Raw genomic sequence first — 20,472 nt, 5'->3', positions numbered from 1 at the left:
GACAATCCCTCAAGAAGTGGCCCTGCTGACTGCACCCAAAGCAACCATTTGTGCCCAAATGACACAACCCTAGGTGCCTCTTACCACACGTGTTGCAAATAGGGTAACCAGGGACTCTGTAGCCCACACTAGCCTATGACTGCGAGTCTGTCGTTCTGAAATTTTGGTTTTTCTTGTTAAACTTCGACCTCGAAACCGGTGCACTAGCTGAATATGGAGCAGGTCCTGATTTTGATTTCTTGAAAAACTGGCGATTGCCTCCTGCTTGAGATCCCCCATGGTTGAAATTTCCTGCAGACTTAGCTCTCTTGCTGAATTCCCTCTCCTTATCTCTCCGTAGTCGCTCTTCTTCCTTCAACCTGTCTTCGTTCCCTTGAACAAAGGCAACCATCTTAGTGATGGTCATGTCATTATTCTAAGCAACTATATTAGCATCAGCAAACAAATCATCTGAAAGCCCCAACACAAACCGCCTAACTCTGGCCCTCATTTCACATACCATTTCCGGAGCATACTTGGCTAGAGAGACGAACTTGAGGTAGTACTCATTCACACTCATATCATTCTGTCTGAGTCTCTCAAACTCCAAAGCCTTAGCTTCCAAGACCTCAATGGGTAGAAAGTGCTCAAGGAACGCATCTGCAAAATACATCCAAGTCGTAGGATCTGCATCCTCCCCTCGGGACTCTTCCCATGTTTCATACCACATGTTGGCAACATCCTTTAGCTGGTACGCAGCAAGCTCTGCTGCCTTAGTGTCTGTAGCATGCATCACTTGAAATATCTTCTGAACCTCATCAATGAAGTTTTGCGGGTCCTCATCCTTTTTAGACCTTGTAAAGACGGGAGGTTTCATGTTGAGGAATTCCCTAGACCTGGAACTACCCGTCTCATGAACATCACTTGTTCCCTGCCTTTGAGCCTAATTAGCAACAATCTGGGTGAACAACTAGATAGCTCCCCTGACATCCATGTCTGAAGCACTGGGCACTAAGCCCGATGCAACTCCCTAGGCTGGAGTGTCCTCATCCTGAGCAACATTAGTTGTGGCCCCCTGGCTAGTAGCTGAGGCCCTCCTGGTGTACTTTCTTTTTGCAGGCATTTTTCTGAAATACGCAATTCGCACGAGTTAAAAAGATTCCTGAAATCATAGCTCTAATTGCACGATCTAGAGTATGAAAGAAACGGAACAATCCTAGATGTCTTGGTGGTCAACTATTTACATGTGTGGCGCACACACACATAAAAGAGACCCCACTGGACACAGCTTCATAGACTCCCTAGGACTCTTGAACCTAGGGCTCTGATACCAAGCTTTGTCACGCCCCAAACCTGGGCCTGGACGTAACACGACACTCGGTGCCTGACTACATGTGACCGAGCGAACCAACTGGCTGGCTGAATCAACATGTGCTGTAACTATGAGCTAGAGGTAAATATAAAACATGATAATCTACTAAAGAGTCTGACTGAAATATCATAGATGCGGAAAATACTGAAAGGTCTGCAAGTATAAACAAGTAACCGACAAGGCTAACACATGAAATCCTGCTAAGATATGACTGACTGAGTTATAGTCTACGAAGCCTCTAAAGAATACTGCAAATGCTAACTATTTATCGGGAAAAGGTCCCCGGTATACCTTATTAACTGAAATACTATAATGACTAAAACAAAAGAGAGACAAGGCCCCGGAAGACTGGGGCTCAACAATAGCTGATACGAGATGTCCTAGCAAGCAGAATCGTCAACCTGAAAATCGTTACCTGCATCGCGAGATGCAGGCCCCGGGAAAAAGGGACGTCAGTACATTTGAATTGTACTGGTATGTAAAATAGCTGAACAAAAGAACTGTCAACACTGAAACTGAAACTGAACTGCTAGCTGATAAACTGATAACTGAACAAGGAAGTAAGGAAGTGAATACTCCCTCTTCTGAATGATGAACAACCTGTTTATCTGAACATTAAACTGCGGCCTCAGGCCCAATATATATATATATATATATATATATATATATATATATATATATATATATATGTGCAGAACTGTGGCCTCGGGCCCAAGTATACGTATACATAACTGCGACCTCAGGTCCAAAATGCATAAAGCATAAACTGCAGCCTCAAGCCCAAATGCAGGTGTTCAACATTCAGGAATTTAAATCAGGAACTAAGAATCATACTGTAATATGTGATACTGAAATAATGAGCCATACCGACTTACATGATACTGGTATAGTGAATAGGATTAAACTGAGATGAGTATTCATAATAAGTTGATTTGTCATAACTGAAACTCATAGAATATCGAATGATTATGAAACTATGTCATCTAGAGAATATAAGTTCTACTTCTATTCATGGAACCAAGGCATAATTACTTTCTGAGGAAACTAGTAATGTTCATGATGAATGGGACGTAGGGAGAATCATAGATATTCCCAAACGTAAAGAGTTAGCCTTACATACCTCAATTTGCCCCTTAGTGATACTACAATGATCCACACTACTAAGAACCTTCAATCTACAACAACAACATCCAATGGAACCCAATATTAGTAATAAATTCCATAACTTATGCCATTTAGGCATATTATCAAACACCTTGTAGGCATAGATATTTACACCTCATAACTATAGTGTTGGTTCATCCAACTATCACCATTAACCAACAATTCATTCCACCATCATTCCTAACAAATTTATAACTTCCAAAAACATATGTATGACCATCCATTCACACCCAACCAACAAATCCTATCAAATAATCACCTTTAAATCCCTATTATGGTCATGCATTTAAATTGAGAATTTATGACTTCCAATCACCATACCATAAGTTGTAATACTTGATTCATACTCATAATTCCATAATAACACTATATATGTAAATCTAAGGGTGTAGGGTTACCTCTTGTAGACCAAATCTTGAAAGACAACTTTTGGGGTGTTTCTTGAGATTTTGAAGAAATCCTATGAAACCCAATCAAAATCATGTTGTAACTAGTGATTGAGAAGTGAAATCACCATGATAACACACTTAAAAACTCACCTTAGGTGTGCAATCGGATGCCTTGGTCGAGTTGGGGGTGTAGAGGAAGCCCTAAGCTTGATAAATGACTCAATTTCTCTTATTTCCGGTCTTTAAGATATTTAAAACCTTCCAGACGCGCGAGCTCGCGCGCCTGTTCGCGCGCGGGAGGCAGAATACTCAGCAAAAATGCGCGACTTCGCGCTCCTGTTCGCGCTAGTGACACCTGCCCAGTAAAATGATCCTATAAATAGACAATAAGGCCTACTGCGACGTTCAGCCCGATCCCTTAAATAGCCAATAAGGCCTGCTATGACGTGCAACCCGATCCCATAAATATCACTTACAATCTGGCTCTCAGGCCCCAACTCAGTCATCAATCTCTTAAGTCTCAAGTGCTCACACTCTCGTACCACTCATCCCAAAATGATAATATGTGATGTAACTGAATGATATGATATGCAAATGAAGAATCATGACAAAGTAGATAATTATAGTTAGAGTAGATAACTCAAAACAATAGAGATAACCTTATTAGGTCTCAACCGAATAAACACATAGCCTAAACATGATTTCTAACATGATTCACAGCTTATATAATCAAACAAGTAGGGTGAACATATATGTAACAAGATATAATAGTAAAACAAGTTCGGTCATAGTCTAATAGTCAACTAGAATCATGATTTCTCCGGTGCACACCCATACGCTCGTCACCTAGCGTGTGCGTCACCTCAATACATCTCTTATAACATAGTTCCTAGGGTTAAATACCCTCAAATCCAAGTTTAGATATGTTACTTACCTCAAACAAGCCAAACAATACTCTAGAAACGCCATACCACGCGTATCAACCTCCGAACGACTTGAAACTAGCCAAAAGTAACTCAAAAGAAAATAATTCCAAATAATAAAGGTCAAGTCTTTACACATTTACTCAAAGTCAACCAAAAGGCCAAATCCGGGCCCGCACCTTAGAACTCGACAAAACTTATAAATTCTGATAACCCATTCAATTACGAGTAGTTTCACTCAAATCCGATTCATAATCGATGTTCAAAACTCAAATATTCACTTTAGGAATGTTTAGACAACCCCCCCCCCCCAATTTGTCTTTCAAAATCATCAATAAAATGCCAAAATCGAAGATAGAATTATGAAATATAATCAAATCCGAGTAGAAAGTATTTACCCCAATCCATGTCGTGAAAGTCCTCCCAAAAATCGTCCAAATCGGAGCTCCCCAACTCAAAATGTGAAGAAAATGAACGCAAAATCCTGAAATTTGATGTTTTAATGCACTGCCATGGGTCCTTCTTCGTGATCGTAGACGCCAACATCGCTATCGCGGTTCAAAAAATATTCCAACTTAGTTTTTACCCTTCACGATTGCGATGAACAAATTTCTACAAGCTTGCCCAACTTTTCCATACAACCTCTAGTATAATGACCATAACGTTTTGTACAAAACTCCAAATGACAAACAGTTTGATTTTTTGAAAACTTGACACAAAGGACTACAACTTCCATTTTTTTGGATCATCTCCAATCTTCTTATATATTTCAAGATATAAGCTTCCAAAGCCGGCTCGGTGACATCAGAATTTCTTCTTCGCGAATGCGATTCACATGTCTTTTTTTCCCATTTTGCTCTTCGTGAACATGACCCAAAGTCCGCAATCACGATGTACACTCCTGTAGCAAAAAGCCAGCAACTCAAAATGGCCTAGATATGGTCCGAAACCACCTCAAAACCCAATCGAGCCCCTCGGGATCCTGTCTGAACATACCAACAAGTCTCAAAACATATTACGGACCTCCTCGAGGCCTCAAATCACACATATTAACATCAAAATCACGAATCATCGATCAAGATCAACCTCTTAAGTTCATAAATGTCAAACATCGAACCAAGCATCTGATTCAAGCCTAACCAATACGGAAAGAATCCAAATTTTGCATACAAGTTCCAAATGACATAGAAAACCTATTCCAACTCCCGGAACAACAATTTGAACCCGACATCATCAACATCAACTCTCGGTCATACTTATGAACATTTCAAACTTTTAAATTTCCAACTTTTGCCAAAATAGCGTTCAAACCTTCTAGAAACACCCAAATGCAAATCCGGGCATACGACCAAGTCCAAAATCACCATCTGAACCTAACAGAACCATCAAAACTCCATTCCGGAGTCAACTACACAAAAGTCAAACTTGGTTAACTCTTCCAACTTAAAGTTTCAACAATGAAATTCATTCTTCCAAACTAATTTCAAATCACTCGAAACCGAAACCGTCGATACACATAAGTCATAATACATCATACGGAGCTACTCATGCCCTTAAACCACCGAGTGAAGTGCAAATGCTCAAAACAACAAGTCGAATCGTTACATTCTCCTCCACTTAAACATATGCTCGTCCTCAAACATGCCAAGAGTCGTTCCAAAGCCATCAAATCGCCATGTAACTCACCTTGTACATACCTCGGGGCGATCCCACATCACCCTATCCATGTAAGCCTGACAATACAACATAACTGAAGATCATTACTTCAACCTTTGTCCGTAAACCTTAGAACCCAATTTCTAACATCCGAAATCCATTACCAGACCCGAATCTCACGTTTACACCTTGTATAAGTCTGAATAAACTGTATCAAGCCATAACCATAACCCAAGATGAAATTACATGATATACCACATAACTCGCATACTCGTAGCAATAATTTTCAATCAGCGTAGCTACTTAAAAACAAACCCAGTACTGGTAATGAACCTCATATCAAATAAAACTTCATCCAAAACCTTTGTACACTGCCTATGATGAAAGAAACACGCAAAAACTCATAATCACTCATCAGATCAACAAGTCATGGAGTTCTCTTGCCCAACCAGAACCATAGCCTAAATTCTAAGCTAACTTCCGATATTACTCCTCCAAACATACCGTAATCAAATCAATAGCAATCACTTCAGGCCCAAAAACTTCATCTCATCAAATACAAGCTACTCTACTGACATGCCACACCAATATTACCTAGAGCCACAAATTGTGCAATCCGTGCACCAATAAGCAAAAACCCAAATGTACTCAAACATGGAAAATGATTCAAATGAGAGAACCGTCAAACAAGCTCAACAAGTACCACCACAAATATAATGCTACTAACCCATCACACATAGTAGAACCAAGACACACGAATCTATGACAAAGGATCATATCCCAACATAACCCCGCTGCAATGCATGGCCCCATCTAAATACCGGTCCATATGAAATACCTCAAGCCACAATGCTCTAAATCAATAACCACACGCAATTAGACATCAAATACACGAAGTGCATGATCATATACCACAAACAGGAAAGACCATAACCAAGGCACAATCAGCCATTCAACACCCAATAACCATCTTGCTCGAATTTCACCGCACAACCTAAATAAAAATGCATCTCAATTAACCAACATATCACAATCCATTGTAGCATAGAAGAGTAACACGTAGAAAATATCATATACGAATAAGATCAATTCTAACCGAATAGCACATCCCTCAACAATAGCAGTATGGGAGTCAACCAATCTGATCCAATGTAGAATACATATCCTCATTAGGCCTACCAATGAGCCCCCAAATCAACCTCGATCATTCACAAATAGCTAAATAACCCTATGAAAGTCCAAAATGATCTAACTATAACACATACTACATCTGGATAACTTTGGCCACATTTTTACAGTCCACAACCTCGAAACAATCTGCATCTGAGAACTCTCAGTCTCCAAATCTATAGAACACACGAATCACCATAGTTAATCCCAACTCCACCACTCAAATGTCTAACACATCTCTCATACACGATCACCCAACAAGGAATACTTCTATAATTCTTCCATGCCACATAGAAAAAATCTGAATATAAGTAGTCGATCAAACAGGCGAGTACCGCAATCCAATGAAGCATCCGTAAGTCAAAACTTAGTACGCCTTCTAAATGTAAACTCTTCTCAGGTAATACCAAATAGTTCCAACATTTTTCTCACCATCTGAATTCGTCTGTGCTGCATAAACTCATGACCTTCCTTTTGAATCTGAATTGTATACTTGCACATGTAAATCCCAATCTCACACCACACACCGCATCTGATAGCCTGTATAAGTCCACCAAACTATGGAGTACTTGGTCTCATATGAGGCTGATACGTAGAAAGCAGTAAGACTAAAAGTAAAGAAGGGAAGAGATTTTTTACGTGGAAAAATCTCACACAAGGGGATAAAAAAACCATGACCTACTCTTGTAGGCTTTTAACTCAACTAACTTGTAATCTACATATTACAAGCCACTTTGCAATACTACCGATTGCAAAGACTTCAAACTAACTTGTGATGCAACCACCACAAGCCACTCTCTAACTCTCCTAGTTACAGAGGATTTAACTTATGACTATTCCTAGTCACAACATAAACTCTAAAGTTTATGAATTTGATTTGTTCCTAAAACAACGCTTCTAAGAAAGCAAACTAGGAATTACAATGTAGAGCAATTAACAAGATTACAACTCAACTATGGATATATATAAGACTCGTTTAGAAACCGATCCTTAGTGGAGTTGTCTTCTTGTTCTTGACACACCAGTGACTTCAATGCCGGATGAATGCTTCTTCTTCTTGAGAGAATATCACTGAATGCACAAATCCTGGTGTATCTTGCACCAGGTTGTTTTATCACAAAAGATATCACAATAGGTAGTGATGTCAACTCGTGGTGTACTTTTTCTTGGAGAAAAGTGACAGCTGCATTGTCTGCACAACCACTACTGGGCAATTGCATTCCAGCTGGATAATGGACTTTGTACTTCTGTCATAACACACCAACGGACTAGGTCCTCGTTGTGTTCCGCTTTTGTAACAGTTACCAGATGGTCACTTTCTTCTGTCACATTTCAGCTGTGTACTTGACCTGTACTTTTGTCAGAGAACCTACAGAGAGCAGGTCCCTGTTGTGTTCCTCTTTATATTGATTGCGTACAGTTACTGACTTCTTTGTGCCGGAGAACCCTAAGAGACCGGGGCACCAGGTCCCTATGATGTTTATGTTTGTGATCGTTTAGTTCCTTCCTATTGCTGACTTGTTCATATGAGATGTATAACCTGTGCGACAAGGTTCTCTATCTGGTTCTTCATAACAAGTTTGTTAGATCATCAAAACATAAGAAGTATAAGGCTAAGACATTGAAAACCCATTAATTTCCCCCTTTTTGATGATGTCAAACTTAAGGATGAAAAGCATTTATTTAGATCAAGATTAACAGTTAATTAACCAGATGAGTCAGCAGTTCCCCCTTAATCTTAGATCTCCCTCCATTGATCATCACAGACATAGCACATCACAGGCATAACATAGTTCCCCCTTAATCTTCTCAGCCCTATCCCCATATCTTAGATCTCCCCTTAATCTTAGATCTCACTCCTTTGATCATCACAGACATAGCACATCACAGCAGTAGTTCCCCCTTAATCTTAGATCTCCCTCCTTTGATCATCACAGACATAGCACATCACATGCATAACATAGTTCCCCCTTAATCTTCTCAGCTCCATCCCTATATCCATTATATTTCCCCCTTTTGGTATCATTAAAAAGACCAACTAGTATGACAAAGAGCACACGCAGGTAATAAGTATAAAAAAGTCTAACATAGCTAGCTCATGCCATATATGTGCACACAATCATGACAGAAAAGATAAACTAGAGGAACACAATGTTGTACATGAAAGAAAAAGGGGAGCTGTTTCATTAATGTTTACGTTGGACTGAACAAGTCAGGAGAAGTAATGGTTAAGTTCAACATGCTATCACAAAACAAAAACAAGTAAACACAAGTAAAACAGCAGCCACAGGAAGTTGGAGAAAAAATAGCTAGATACTAGGGAGAATCCTAGGGAGCACTAAGGGAAAGAGGCTTGGAGGAAGAGACAATAATGGTTTTGAGAACCAGGTCCAGTCTAGCATTTGCGGCCAGTTGTTCTTCAAATAGTTGAGCCCAAAGTATCTCATTTTCCTTTCTCAATTTGGCAACCTTCTCATGTATAGAATTAGGTCCCTTAGCTGCTTGGCTAAGCTGAGTTTCTAGAATGGCATTTTGAGCCCTCAGCTTTCGTGTTTCCTCAAAGGCTACATTTTGGGCGTTTATCAGCTGAGAAATGGTCGAGATGCTTCCACCAAATTTTTCTATATATTCACATTATTTTAGAGTGGCCTTAGAAAACGTTTTCTTGCGTGTGCCCACTCTAGGATTTCCCAAGGGAACCTTATAGAATCCGAACACTTGAGTGAGGAGAAAGCCATAAGGTAACCCATGATTGCCACCCTTAAAATTTGACACCCTTAAAATTTGCCACCTTCTACATGTGATCTATTATGATTGCTGGCAGGTTGATTGGTACAAACTCATCAAGCGCTCCCATCAGGACCAAATCTGACTTTGTGGCAATGGAACGTCTCTCAGAGCGGGGTCGGAGTACTTTATTGACCAGTTCAAAGAGAAGTTGATACTCAGGAAGTAACACTTTCTTATGGACATGTTCCCCCTATTGAATAGCTTGCTCTTTCATAATGGCTCTCCAAAAGTTTACTCCACAAACATCCTTGACTGAGGATACACCTTCACATGGATTCTGAAATTTTTTCCCAATGTTGATGTGTCGAGTACAATGTCCACTCCGTTTACAATTGCATAGATATGGTCCCCTTCAACAGTGAAGAGAGATGAGTAGAAGGTTTGCACTACATCTTCATACACAAGAGGCATGCTCCCTTCAAATAGGTGTTCCCATTGTTGAAATTCTACAATCTCCAGAATTTGTCTCATGCCAGCCATTTCCGAAATTGCTGGATCAAAAGTTTTGCCCCACAACACTTTTTGAGTTCTTAATCTTTGCTGCCACCGAACACCATCACAGGTTAAGGACTTTGATGGACCAGGTTCATGAATAGTTTCCCTTTCCTAGTTTCTGGTTCCTTCGATAGACTCTCATTTCCATCTTGTTACCTCTACAGTTTTTCCCTTTGACACGACTATCTCAGTTTTACTCCATTTAGACTTGCTGTTGTGCTTCCTAGGTGACCCTTTCTATTCTTCAACATTTTCCTTAATCATCACAGACTGTTGCACTAAAGAACCAGGTTCTCTAGAGGCATTTTTGTCTATATGATTCACTGGCACACTCTTGATAAAATCTTTTGGATTCATTTTCCTCTTTTTCCTTGTCTTGACACTTCTCTTACTTTTCTGCAATGAGGATTCAAAATTCTCTTGCTGTAGTGACCGGTTGATGGGTGATTTTGAGGAAGATTCTAGGAGTTTGGAATGAGCAGAAGATACATGAGTGAGTTTGCATGGGAGTGAATCAGGTTCATCAGAAGGCTTTTTTGAAAATATCTCATGAGCCAAGGACTCGCGGAGTGTTGTGGTTCTTACATCTCCTAGGAGTGTTAGGTCTTCACCTTGATACTCTGAGGAGAGATAAGCTTCTTCATCCATCAGACTCTTTACAGTTATAGCCATAATGTTATAAGCTGCTTCCTTTTTTGGTGACTCCTTAAGAGTCACTGAGTCTAACATGGAGGTATTAAGGTAATGGGCAGGATCGTCCTTAGGGACTTCTGATACTCGAGGAGTGAGACCTTCTGTGTGGTCTTTGATGAGATCGTAAGATTGACTGGACATAGGATTCTCAAAATACTGGTAAACAGGGTTTATTAGAAATGGAAAAACTGTAGGGATGGAGGAGGACCCAGAAGTGTGTAAGGTGGTAGAAGGCGTGAAATAGTGAAGCTCTGGGAATGATTTCAAGGGTGATGAAGAAATGGGAACAGTGTTAATGGTGGGGGAATGAGAAGATTTTTCAATCTCCATTGGATGAGTACTTAGTATATGAGTTGAAAGAGGAAGGAGTAGATAGGGAAAGGATCCTAGCTATGCACAGGGGATGAAGGTTCATAACTTACTGTGAGAAAGAGGGGAAGTTTCTTATTGGGAGAAGAACTAATGATGAGTGGGGAGCGAAACACGTTCTGAAACGTCTAAAAATGGCGGTAGATTTGTGGGGAAGTGTTACCGTGTAGAGGGGATGAAGGATTTGACTGACAAGACATGGCACTCAGACGTTGAAAAGTTGAATGACGTGGTAGCTGAATTACAAAGTATTTATATGCCTTTTTTTGTTTATAAAGGGCATGCAAAAATTTAGCACATTCCTACTAACCTCAGATACGAGAACCTGATGCCAGAGCAATCTTTTGAACAAGATTTTAGCAGCTCCCCTCCTTCCATTTCATAACTGTACCTTTGGCTTCTAGATCGTCATGCGCGTTTACCTACAACGGTATTGATGTGATTTAGGCTTGGTCAGAAAATACTTTAGCTATCTTTACCTAAAGGTGTCTTACACAGCCAACAGATGGAGAATCAGGTTCTTTATTAGATTTTTGTTACCCCGTCTTCGCCTTGATTTATCCAAAATATTCTCTACTTGAGGATTTGATGCAGATATCTGGAGTTTGGTCTTCTGTTATGCAATCCTTTCCATTGATCGATCCCTTATTCATATTTACCCTCAGAAGAGGATCTCACCCTTCAATGTGTTTGCAATTTCTCTCCAGATGTTGATGAGGTCATCTCGTCTTGCTTCCTTGTCATCCAGAAGATAATGCATGGATCATGACAAGTACACTTTGGTTTCCCAACTTGAGATAGAGGTTGGTTGGGAAGAAACATATGGAGGTCAGTTTGATTTCCTTACACTTTGTGTTCTGCTGCTTGTGTAGTGCCATGAGCTGTATCTTTTCTTCTTCCTTCAGCTTCAGTTGTGGCAAATGATGTACAAGGTTCTTTGTGAGACATGGAAGATGATGTTGCGTTGTCTCTCGTCAGTCTTCTTTCATCTTGCTCACTCTATCACCCTCCTGATTTGAAGCCCCATGAGCATTTCCTGCCATTTTGTGCTTCCTTGTTGAAGACCCTGTGGCCTCGTTTTGTGGATTGAACCTTAGAAGAAGTCCTTAGCTCGTCCTTTTGCATTGAGCTCCCCAAGCTGACCCTTCCTATTGTCAAGCACAAGGCATTTTCTTCTAATTTGGCAGTTCCTGGTGAGTTTTGATTTAGAAGGCACCTGGTCCGACACCCGTTCTCCAAGTAGAGAGTAATGTTCATTCCTTTTCCCAGAGTTTCTTGGTGATTCCCTAGACGATGAGCACTGTTCATGCAGCAATTTCTAGATCCGTTCTTTCTTTCTTCTACGCCATTTTGGTTATGCCATCCTTGGAGTTTAAGATATTGTGTGAAATCCCTTCTCCTCCTCATCCTCCATCAATTTTGTGAGCTCATGTCCAGGTCACGCTTGAGTTTGGCAGATCACGGACCAGGTCCGACTGAGTTAGTTTCTTCGGAGGTGAAAAATTTGCATATACTGCCCCTTCATCCCATAGTTGTGATTTCACTCATCTTATTCTCATATTGATGATTAGCAGGAGTGACTGTTCTTGCTTCCTTTGTTCATTGATACTACTTGGCTAGTTATTAGATTGATGACAACACCTTTTTGGTCATTCACATAGTGCCTGTCTCTACTCAAATGACAAGAAAAACCTTTTCTGCCTTTTCATTCACTAAGAATGTACCCTTTATTTTCTTTTCAAGGATACATTCGCTTTCTGTAGGGCTTTCAGTGAGAAGAAATTCATGATGCTGCGTGCTTTAAGCATCCACTGTCCATAGTCCATCGCAATCTACTTTGTTTTACTGCTCCCTGCACATACACATCAGGGGTTAGATTTAGGAACCCAAACTAGTTTGGGTCCCTTGTTACTATAAAAGGATGAATGAGGGTTTTCTCGGTCCACACAGGCAGCATCTACTTTTTACGAGTGGTACCTGGTCTTTTGCTAGTAGTCACTCTATCAGTAAATGCTTTGTTCTTCTAAGCAGACTGAACCCTGGCCTGGCAATTTTCTTTAAAATGCCCATTGTTTTCACAGTGGGTACATAGCCAGTTATCAGGTACAGTGACATACTTGCTATGTAGGTTGTGGGGAGTTTTCTCCCTTTGGAACCCGATACCCTGCCTGTTCCCACTATTGTTGAGATACATGGTCGTGACTGCATCTGAGGACCAAGTCCATTTCAAGGATTTTTCAAGATCATTTCTTACTTTTTCCAACTCAGCTTGGAGTTGCTGATTTCTCTCGAGTTCATTACAAAGACTGGTTTTTACAACAGTTACCTCCTTTTCGAGCAAGATGTGCGACTCACTGGCTACTTCCTTCCCTTTCCCAAGAATTACATTCCTATGTTCTCTATTGAGTCCCTTAATGGTTTCCTTTAGATCAGCGCATATTACTAGAAGGTCATCTCTTTCCTCCTCAGTGGAGGCAATTTTTTCTTCTAAGGAACGTTTCTCATTGCTAAGACCTTCTATTGTTTCTTTTAGATCAACAACTACTACCATCAGATCGTTTTTCTCATTCTTCACACTAGTTATTCTTTCATTTAGGGACTCCTTCTCTAGTTCAAGATTAGCTATGGTTTCATTAATGTCCACTACACAAACCACTAGATCATCTCTGGATTGTTCGGCCTCCCCTAGTTCTTCAGTCAAGATCTCCTTATCATTTACAAGACTATAATAATCGTCAATTAGGACATTTGATAAGGACCTTAGTTTCTTAGAGGAATAGGATTTTAGATTTCTCTAAATATCGTTGAAGTTTACCTCATCGTCTTCATCTTCTTCTTTATCATCATCTGACTGAGCCATCAGTGCGAACAGTGAAACGTACTTCGTTGCTTTAGTCTCCACTGCTATCATGGAACTGTTTTCTGCATCTGATTCCCTTTCGGATTTACTTGAGGAGTCTCCCCAAGCAGCAAGAGCCTGCTTAATGATATTGTCTGTAGCACTTTTCAATTGAATCTTTTCTCTGGAACCAGGTTCCTTCTTCCAGCTTTGTCAGGATTTTGCTTGTACTGCTCCTGTTTCGCGAGATGGCAGTCTTTGATGAAGTGCCCTGGCTTTCCACATCCATGACAAAGATTGTTGTTCCTTGTTTTGCTTGAACTGCCCCACTTTGGTATGCCACCATTTCTTCGAACCATTTTTTGAAATCTCTTAGTAAGATAGGCCATGTCACGCTCTTCATCACTTGAATCACTCCTTTCAGCCTTAAGCACCAGGTTCTTTTCCTTCTTAGGCTCTCTTCTTTCACTGTCTTTCTTTCTTTTCATCTCGTACGTTTTCAGATTACCAATCAACTCATCCATGGTCAGAGTCTGTAGATCTTTAGCTTCTATGATGGCATTTACCTTACTTTCCCAAGACCCAGGTAGAAAACTGAGAATTTTCCTTACAAGCTTGTTTCTGGGAATGACGTCTCCAAGTGAGTGAAGCTCATTTATGATGGAGGTAAATCTGGTGTGCATATCTTGTATGGACTCATCATCCTTCATCCTGAAGAGCTCATATTCAGTGTTGAGCATGTCGATCTTGGATTGTTTGACTTGAGTGGTTCCTTTGTGTGCAGTTTGTAAGGCTTCCCATTTCTCCTTGGCAGTATCACAAGCGGATACTCTATTGTACTCATCAGGTCCTATGCCACACATCAAGATTTTTTTGGCACGATAGTTCTTTTCTACAACTTTTCTGTTAGTGTCGCTGTACTCTCTTCTCCCTTTGGGCACCAATGGTCCTGTTTTTTCAAGTTTCTTCATGGGAACATGTGGACCATCACAAATGATGTCCCACAGTTCTGAATCTTCAGCCATTATGAAATCATCCATCCAAGTCTTCCACCAGCCGTAGTATTGACCATTGAATCTGGGAGGTCTATAGGTTGATTGTCCTTTTTCAAAGTTTGGTGGAGCATCCATTTAGGATCCTTCCTAGGTATTAGCTTGATAGGAGGAACCCGCTCTGATACCAATTGATAGCCTGTATGAGTCCACCAAACTATGGAGTACCTGGTCCCATATGAGGCTGATACTTATAAAATAGTAAGACTGAAAGTAAAGAAGGAAAGAGGTTTTCTACGTGGAAAAATCCCACACAAGGGGATCAAAAAATCACAACCTACTCTTGTAGGCTTTTAACTCAACTAACTTGTAATCTACCTATTACAAGCCACTTTGCAATACTACCCGATTGCAAAGACTTCAAACTATCTTGTGATGCAACCACCACAAGCCACTCTCTAACTCTCTTAGTTAAAGAGGATTTAACTTATGACTATTCCTAGTCACAACATAAACTCTAAAGTTTACGAATTTGATTTGTTCCTAAAACAACACTTCTGAGAAAGCAAACTAGGAATTACAATGTAGAGCAATTAACAAGATTACATCTCAACTATGGATATACATAAGACTCGTTTAGAAACTGATCCTTAGTGGAGTTGTCTTCTTGTTCTTGACACACCAGTGACTTCAATGTCGAATGAATGCTTCTTTTTCTTGAGAGAATATCACTGAATGCACAAATCTTGGTGTGTCTTGCACTAGGTTGTTTATCACAAAAGATATCACAATAGGTAGTGATGTCAACTCGTGGTGTACTTTTTCCTGGAGAGAAGTGCCTGCTGCACTGTCTGCACAGCCACTACTGGGCAGTTGCGTTCCAGCTGGATAGTGGACTTTGTACTTCTATTAGAACACACCAACGGACTAGGTCCTCATTGTTTTCCGCTTCTGTAACAGTTACCAGATGGTCACTTTCTTCTGTCACATTCTATTTGTGTACTTGACCTGTACTTCTGTTAGAGAACCTACAGGGAGCAGGTCCCTGTTATGTTCCTCTTTATATTGATTGCGTACAGTCACTGACTTCTTTGTGCCAGAGAACCCTAAGAGACCAGGGCACCAGGTCCTTGTGATGTTCCTCTTTGTGATCGTTTAGTTCCTTCCTGTTGCTGACTTGTTCATATGAGATATATAATCTGTGCGACAAGGTTCTCTATCTGGTTCTTTATAACAGGTTTGTTAGATCATCAAAACATAAGAAGTATAAGGCTAAGACATTGAAAACCCATCAGCATCTATTAGGATATCATACGAAAACACGAGAACCTCATTATCAACTCTGAGTCACAAGTAGACTACATACTTAATTAGCTAGGAACTTTCACTTGAACCCATCTAGGAGAAAATTACAATACGCAACATGATCCTCACGACAGTAGGAAATATCCATCTCAAACCGTGGTAGAAACCATCGAGAATATTTTGAAATCCATTTGCACATAACCAAGCTATCAGAACTAAATTCCTCTAACTCAACCAAGCCACGTAGGTCGCCAAATCCAAGAGTATTTCCATAAAACACTCGTAAAGTCTCACCTCATCATAAGAACCGAGCATACCATTACCATACTAATCTAACCTACTACCAAGTCTTCCTATTTCGTCTAAGTTTCTTCTGAATTGCCTTCAGGTTGACACTTCTTCTCACCATAATACCACGATTTTCAACTAAAAATTGCCACACGAGATCCTAGTATGAAACCACGTCGCACTAAAGCCCATAAGCTACCATATTCCTATTTAAACACTCAAAATACAACATCCAAGATACCCACTATGAAGAGACCTTATGTGATCTAAAACTGTTTCCTTTACCTTTCTAACATTGAAATGTAGGATCCATAATGATACAGAAGTACCGCAAGTTTCGATACCACCCAATGCAAATATCAAATCTTAGCCATATACAAATTCAAAAAATTCTCAAATGCCACATATGAATCTTGAACCCATTAGAACCTCCTTGAGGATCCACCACCCTATCCAATCTTAAATGTACCGCCTAAACGATATGACCAACATGTGCTCCATTAGCCCACTAATACCCAAAGAAGTAATTCACACCTCTAAGCAACCGAATGAATCACTATTCCATGCACACTACATCCGTCATGAATAACAAACTCACATAATTCTGCGATTTCCATATACCCATAAAGTATAATATATCTCATATCCAGAAATCTCCTCACTCGAGTCATCATCGATCTCAACCTCTGCAAGTCATAACTGATTCATAAGTATGCCTCAAACCGAAACCTATACAACACACAACCATGCAATAAAATAATCGGTATCAGACTCCTCCACTTGGCTCAAAGCCATAGAACAAAACATCTAGTAACTTACAATACACATACTCTATTACTGCCACAATCCTGCACTGAAATCCAACTCAATCCTTCATAAGATCATGCAACACAAATCACAAAATACCTTAAATCATCTGTGAAGCTCGCATTCATCCTCGTGATAGTCAAGTCAACTTTCGCAACCGTTCCATACTCAAATTGCAACACATATAACCTACTGGTTGAAAGAAACTATCAACACAATCATCATAAGGATCACACATCCGTAGATTACCCTACAAGTTATAACCCACCTGCTTAGCCCCAAACGGACATCTCTCTATGCTCTTTTACGGACACAACTACTATGCAATCACTTAATCTTCCCGAGTTTGAACTCGTCAAAAAGATATGAGAATCTATTTCGTTCCACAAATGAAATAACATGAAAGAATCCCTCAAAACCCTCAAAATTCAAAAACTGTACAACATATCCACAATGATCGAGCATCCATAGTCCTTTCACATCCCAAGCAAAATTTTCCCATCATATCAAAACCATCTGAACACATCCCGCAGTCACATCATACACATTGTATATCTATCCAATCACTCATCGAGCCATAGATCCCACTATTAGGGATAATACCATACATAGAAGTCCAACTGCACATACTTACACAACCAAACCACTGAGCCCAAGCTGTGGTCTAAACCTATCCTCAAGTTCTCCAGACTGGTCCATCACCAAAATGTAGAAAATACATCTCGTATCTCATCCATGGAATCACAATCGTCGATGCACAGCTAATACCGAGCGCTCTACACAACACACAAATGAGTGGAAGGAATTCAAAGAGATACGCTTCAAGCTTAATCAATGTCGCACGATAAAGAATGAAACATGGGAAGTTTATCCTAAATGCCCTGTAGCCTCCCTAAGATAGGTATGTGCGTCATTATATCAATCCACAAGACTTTACTGGACACGTGCTGATGACTCGTAGAACCTATGAACCTAGAGCTCTGATACCAACTTGTCACGACCCAAAAAACCAATAGTTGTAATGGCACCTAACTCAACCTGCTATGTAATCCAATTAACAATAATCCAATTCAAAATGAGATTTACTAAGAAAATAAATGATGAAATAACTGAATTTTTATAATAAAATATCCCAAGGATTGGTAGTACAAATCATGAGCTTCTAAGACTTAAAATTTTACAAAGCTGGTATGAAATAAATACATACTCTATTCGAAATATACGTAAACGGATTTATAATTCTAAATCTACCAAGAACGAGGCAATTATAATCGGAACGCATGTGCATCTTTAATGCCACCTCCCGCCATAAGCAGTTACAACAGTACCAAGATCTGCATGCAAGGTGCAAAAGTATAGTATGAGTATAAACGACCCCATGATTCAATAAGTAACAAACCTAACCCACTGTTAGAAAGAAATTCTCCACACAATCATCATAAGGATCACACATCCATAGATTACCCTACAAGTTATAATCCACCTGCTTAGCCCCAAACTGACATCTCCTTATGCTCTTTTACGGACACAACTACTATGCAATCACTTAATCTTCCTGAGTCTGAACTCATCAAAAACACATGAGAATCTACTTCGTTCCACAAATGAAATAACATGAAACAAAACCTCTCAAAACCCTCAAAATTTAAAAAACGTATAACACATCCATAGTGATTGAGCATCCATAGTCCTTTCACATTCCAAGAAAATTTTTCCCATCATATCAAAACCATCTAAACACATCCCGCGGTCACATCATACACATTGTATAGCTATCCAATCACTCATCGAGCCATAAATCCCACTCCTAGGGATATTACCGGACATAGAAGTCCAAAACCACATACTCACACAACCGAACCACTAAGCCCAAGATGCGGTCTAAACCTGGCCTCAAGTCCTCCAGACTGGCCCATCACCAACATGCAAAAAACACATCTCGCATGTCATCCATGAAATCACAAGTCGTCGATGCACAGCTAATATCAAGCGCTAAACACAACACACGAGTGAGTGGAAGGAATTCAAAGAGATATACTTCAAGCTTAATTAATGTCGCACGATAAGGAATGAAACATGGGAAGTTTATCCTAAATGCCCTGTAGCCTCCCTAAGATAGGTATGGGCATCATCATATCAATCCGCAAGACTCTACTAGACACTTGCTGAAGAATCATAGAACCTATGAACCTAGAGCTCTGATACCAACTTGTCACGACCCAAAAATCCACTAGTTGTGATGGCACCTAATCCAACCTGCTATGTAATCCAATTAACAATAATCCAATTCAAAATGAGATTTACTAAGAAAATAAATGATGAAATAACTGAACTTTTATAAAAAAAATCACAAGGATTGGTAGTACAAATCATGAGCTTCTAAGATTTAAAATTTTATAAAACTGATATGAAATAAATACATACTCTGTTCGAAATATACATAAACATATTTATAATTCTAAAGCTACCAATAACAAGAGGCAGCTATAACTAGAATACAGGTGCATCTTTAATGCCACCCCCCGCCACAAGCAGTGACAACAATACCAAGATTTGCACCCAAGGTGCAGAAGTATAGTATGAGTACAAACGACCCCATGATTCAATATGTAACAAACCTAACCTTAGGTTGAAAGCATGGACGAGCTTGAAAAATTGTTAGGGTCCAACATCAATAGCCAAGAACAACTCGTAACAATAAAATGAAAGCAATACAAGTAATAACTCAAAAGATATTATGCTCAACTCGTTTATAGTTACGGAAAAGTAACCAAGAACAACTCGTAACAATAAAATGAAAGCAATACAAGTAATAACTCAAAAGATATTATGCTCATCTCGTTCATAGTTACGGAAAAGTAGACATGCTTTTCAGGTATAACAGTAAAACCCAAATCTTTCGCCGAAATCACCAAAATATAGGGTATATCAGAAAATTGTGAATTTCCCAACTTTTAACAACGGATAATATATTTCATCATCAGATAACATGAGGAAATTATATCTCTATACTTACGTGTCAATATGCATGTCAAGTCGTCAATTATCATATACTGTCTAGCATGAGGAATATACATCTCAATGTCTACATGTCAAATCATGAATGTCACAATACCGTATAGCATGAGGAAAATGCATCTATATGCCTACATTCCAAGTATGCATGTCATATGAATGATTTTACGGTGATTTTCCTGGGTAAATATCACCCTCAAAGTACACTCAAGGTGCCCGTCTCAAA

At 39.7% G+C, this 20,472-nt stretch overlaps 2 protein-coding genes across 2 annotated transcripts; both read right to left on the bottom strand.

Annotated features, from left to right (window-relative positions):
• Window positions 1-415: 415 nt before the first annotated feature.
• LOC138887254 (uncharacterized) lies at window positions 416-856 on the bottom strand. Its single transcript, XM_070168979.1, has one exon. It carries the CDS (start codon window positions 854-856, stop codon window positions 416-418), a length of 441 nt encoding a protein of 146 aa, XP_070025080.1.
• Window positions 857-13,023: 12,167 nt separating this feature from the next.
• LOC138887253 (uncharacterized) lies at window positions 13,024-14,969 on the bottom strand. Its single transcript, XM_070168978.1, has 4 exons — window positions 14,406-14,969; window positions 14,031-14,327; window positions 13,816-13,977; window positions 13,024-13,707 (listed from the first exon to the last, which is right to left on the bottom strand). The coding sequence occupies exons 1-4, from the start codon at window positions 14,967-14,969 to the stop codon at window positions 13,024-13,026; spliced, it is 1,707 nt and encodes a 568-aa protein (XP_070025079.1).
• Between the last annotated feature and the right edge of the window lie 5,503 nt (window positions 14,970-20,472).

The sequence above is a fragment of the Nicotiana sylvestris genome, chromosome 3 (genome assembly GCF_000393655.2).
Source record: "Nicotiana sylvestris chromosome 3, ASM39365v2, whole genome shotgun sequence".
Lineage (NCBI taxonomy): Eukaryota > Viridiplantae > Streptophyta > Magnoliopsida > Solanales > Solanaceae > Nicotiana > Nicotiana sylvestris.
This window is presented reverse-complemented; position numbering and strand designations above follow the sequence as displayed.

Excerpts from the sequence above, each read along its gene's own strand:
- LOC138887254 (XM_070168979.1), bottom strand. The coding sequence starts at position 856 with ATGAAACCTCCCGTCTTTACAAGGTCTAAAAAGGATGAGGACCCGCAA.
- LOC138887253 (XM_070168978.1), bottom strand. The coding sequence starts at position 14,969 with ATGGATGCTCCACCAAACTTTGAAAAAGGACAATCAACCTATAGACCT. Across the intron at positions 14,328-14,405 it reads CTGGGTCTTGGGAAAGTAAG|ATGAAAAGAAAGAAAGACAG; the intron begins GTAAATGCCATC and ends AAAACGTACGAG. Across the intron at positions 13,978-14,030 it reads AAGCTGGAAGAAGGAACCTG|GCTCTTGCTGCTTGGGGAGA; the intron begins GTTCCAGAGAAA and ends ATCATTAAGCAG.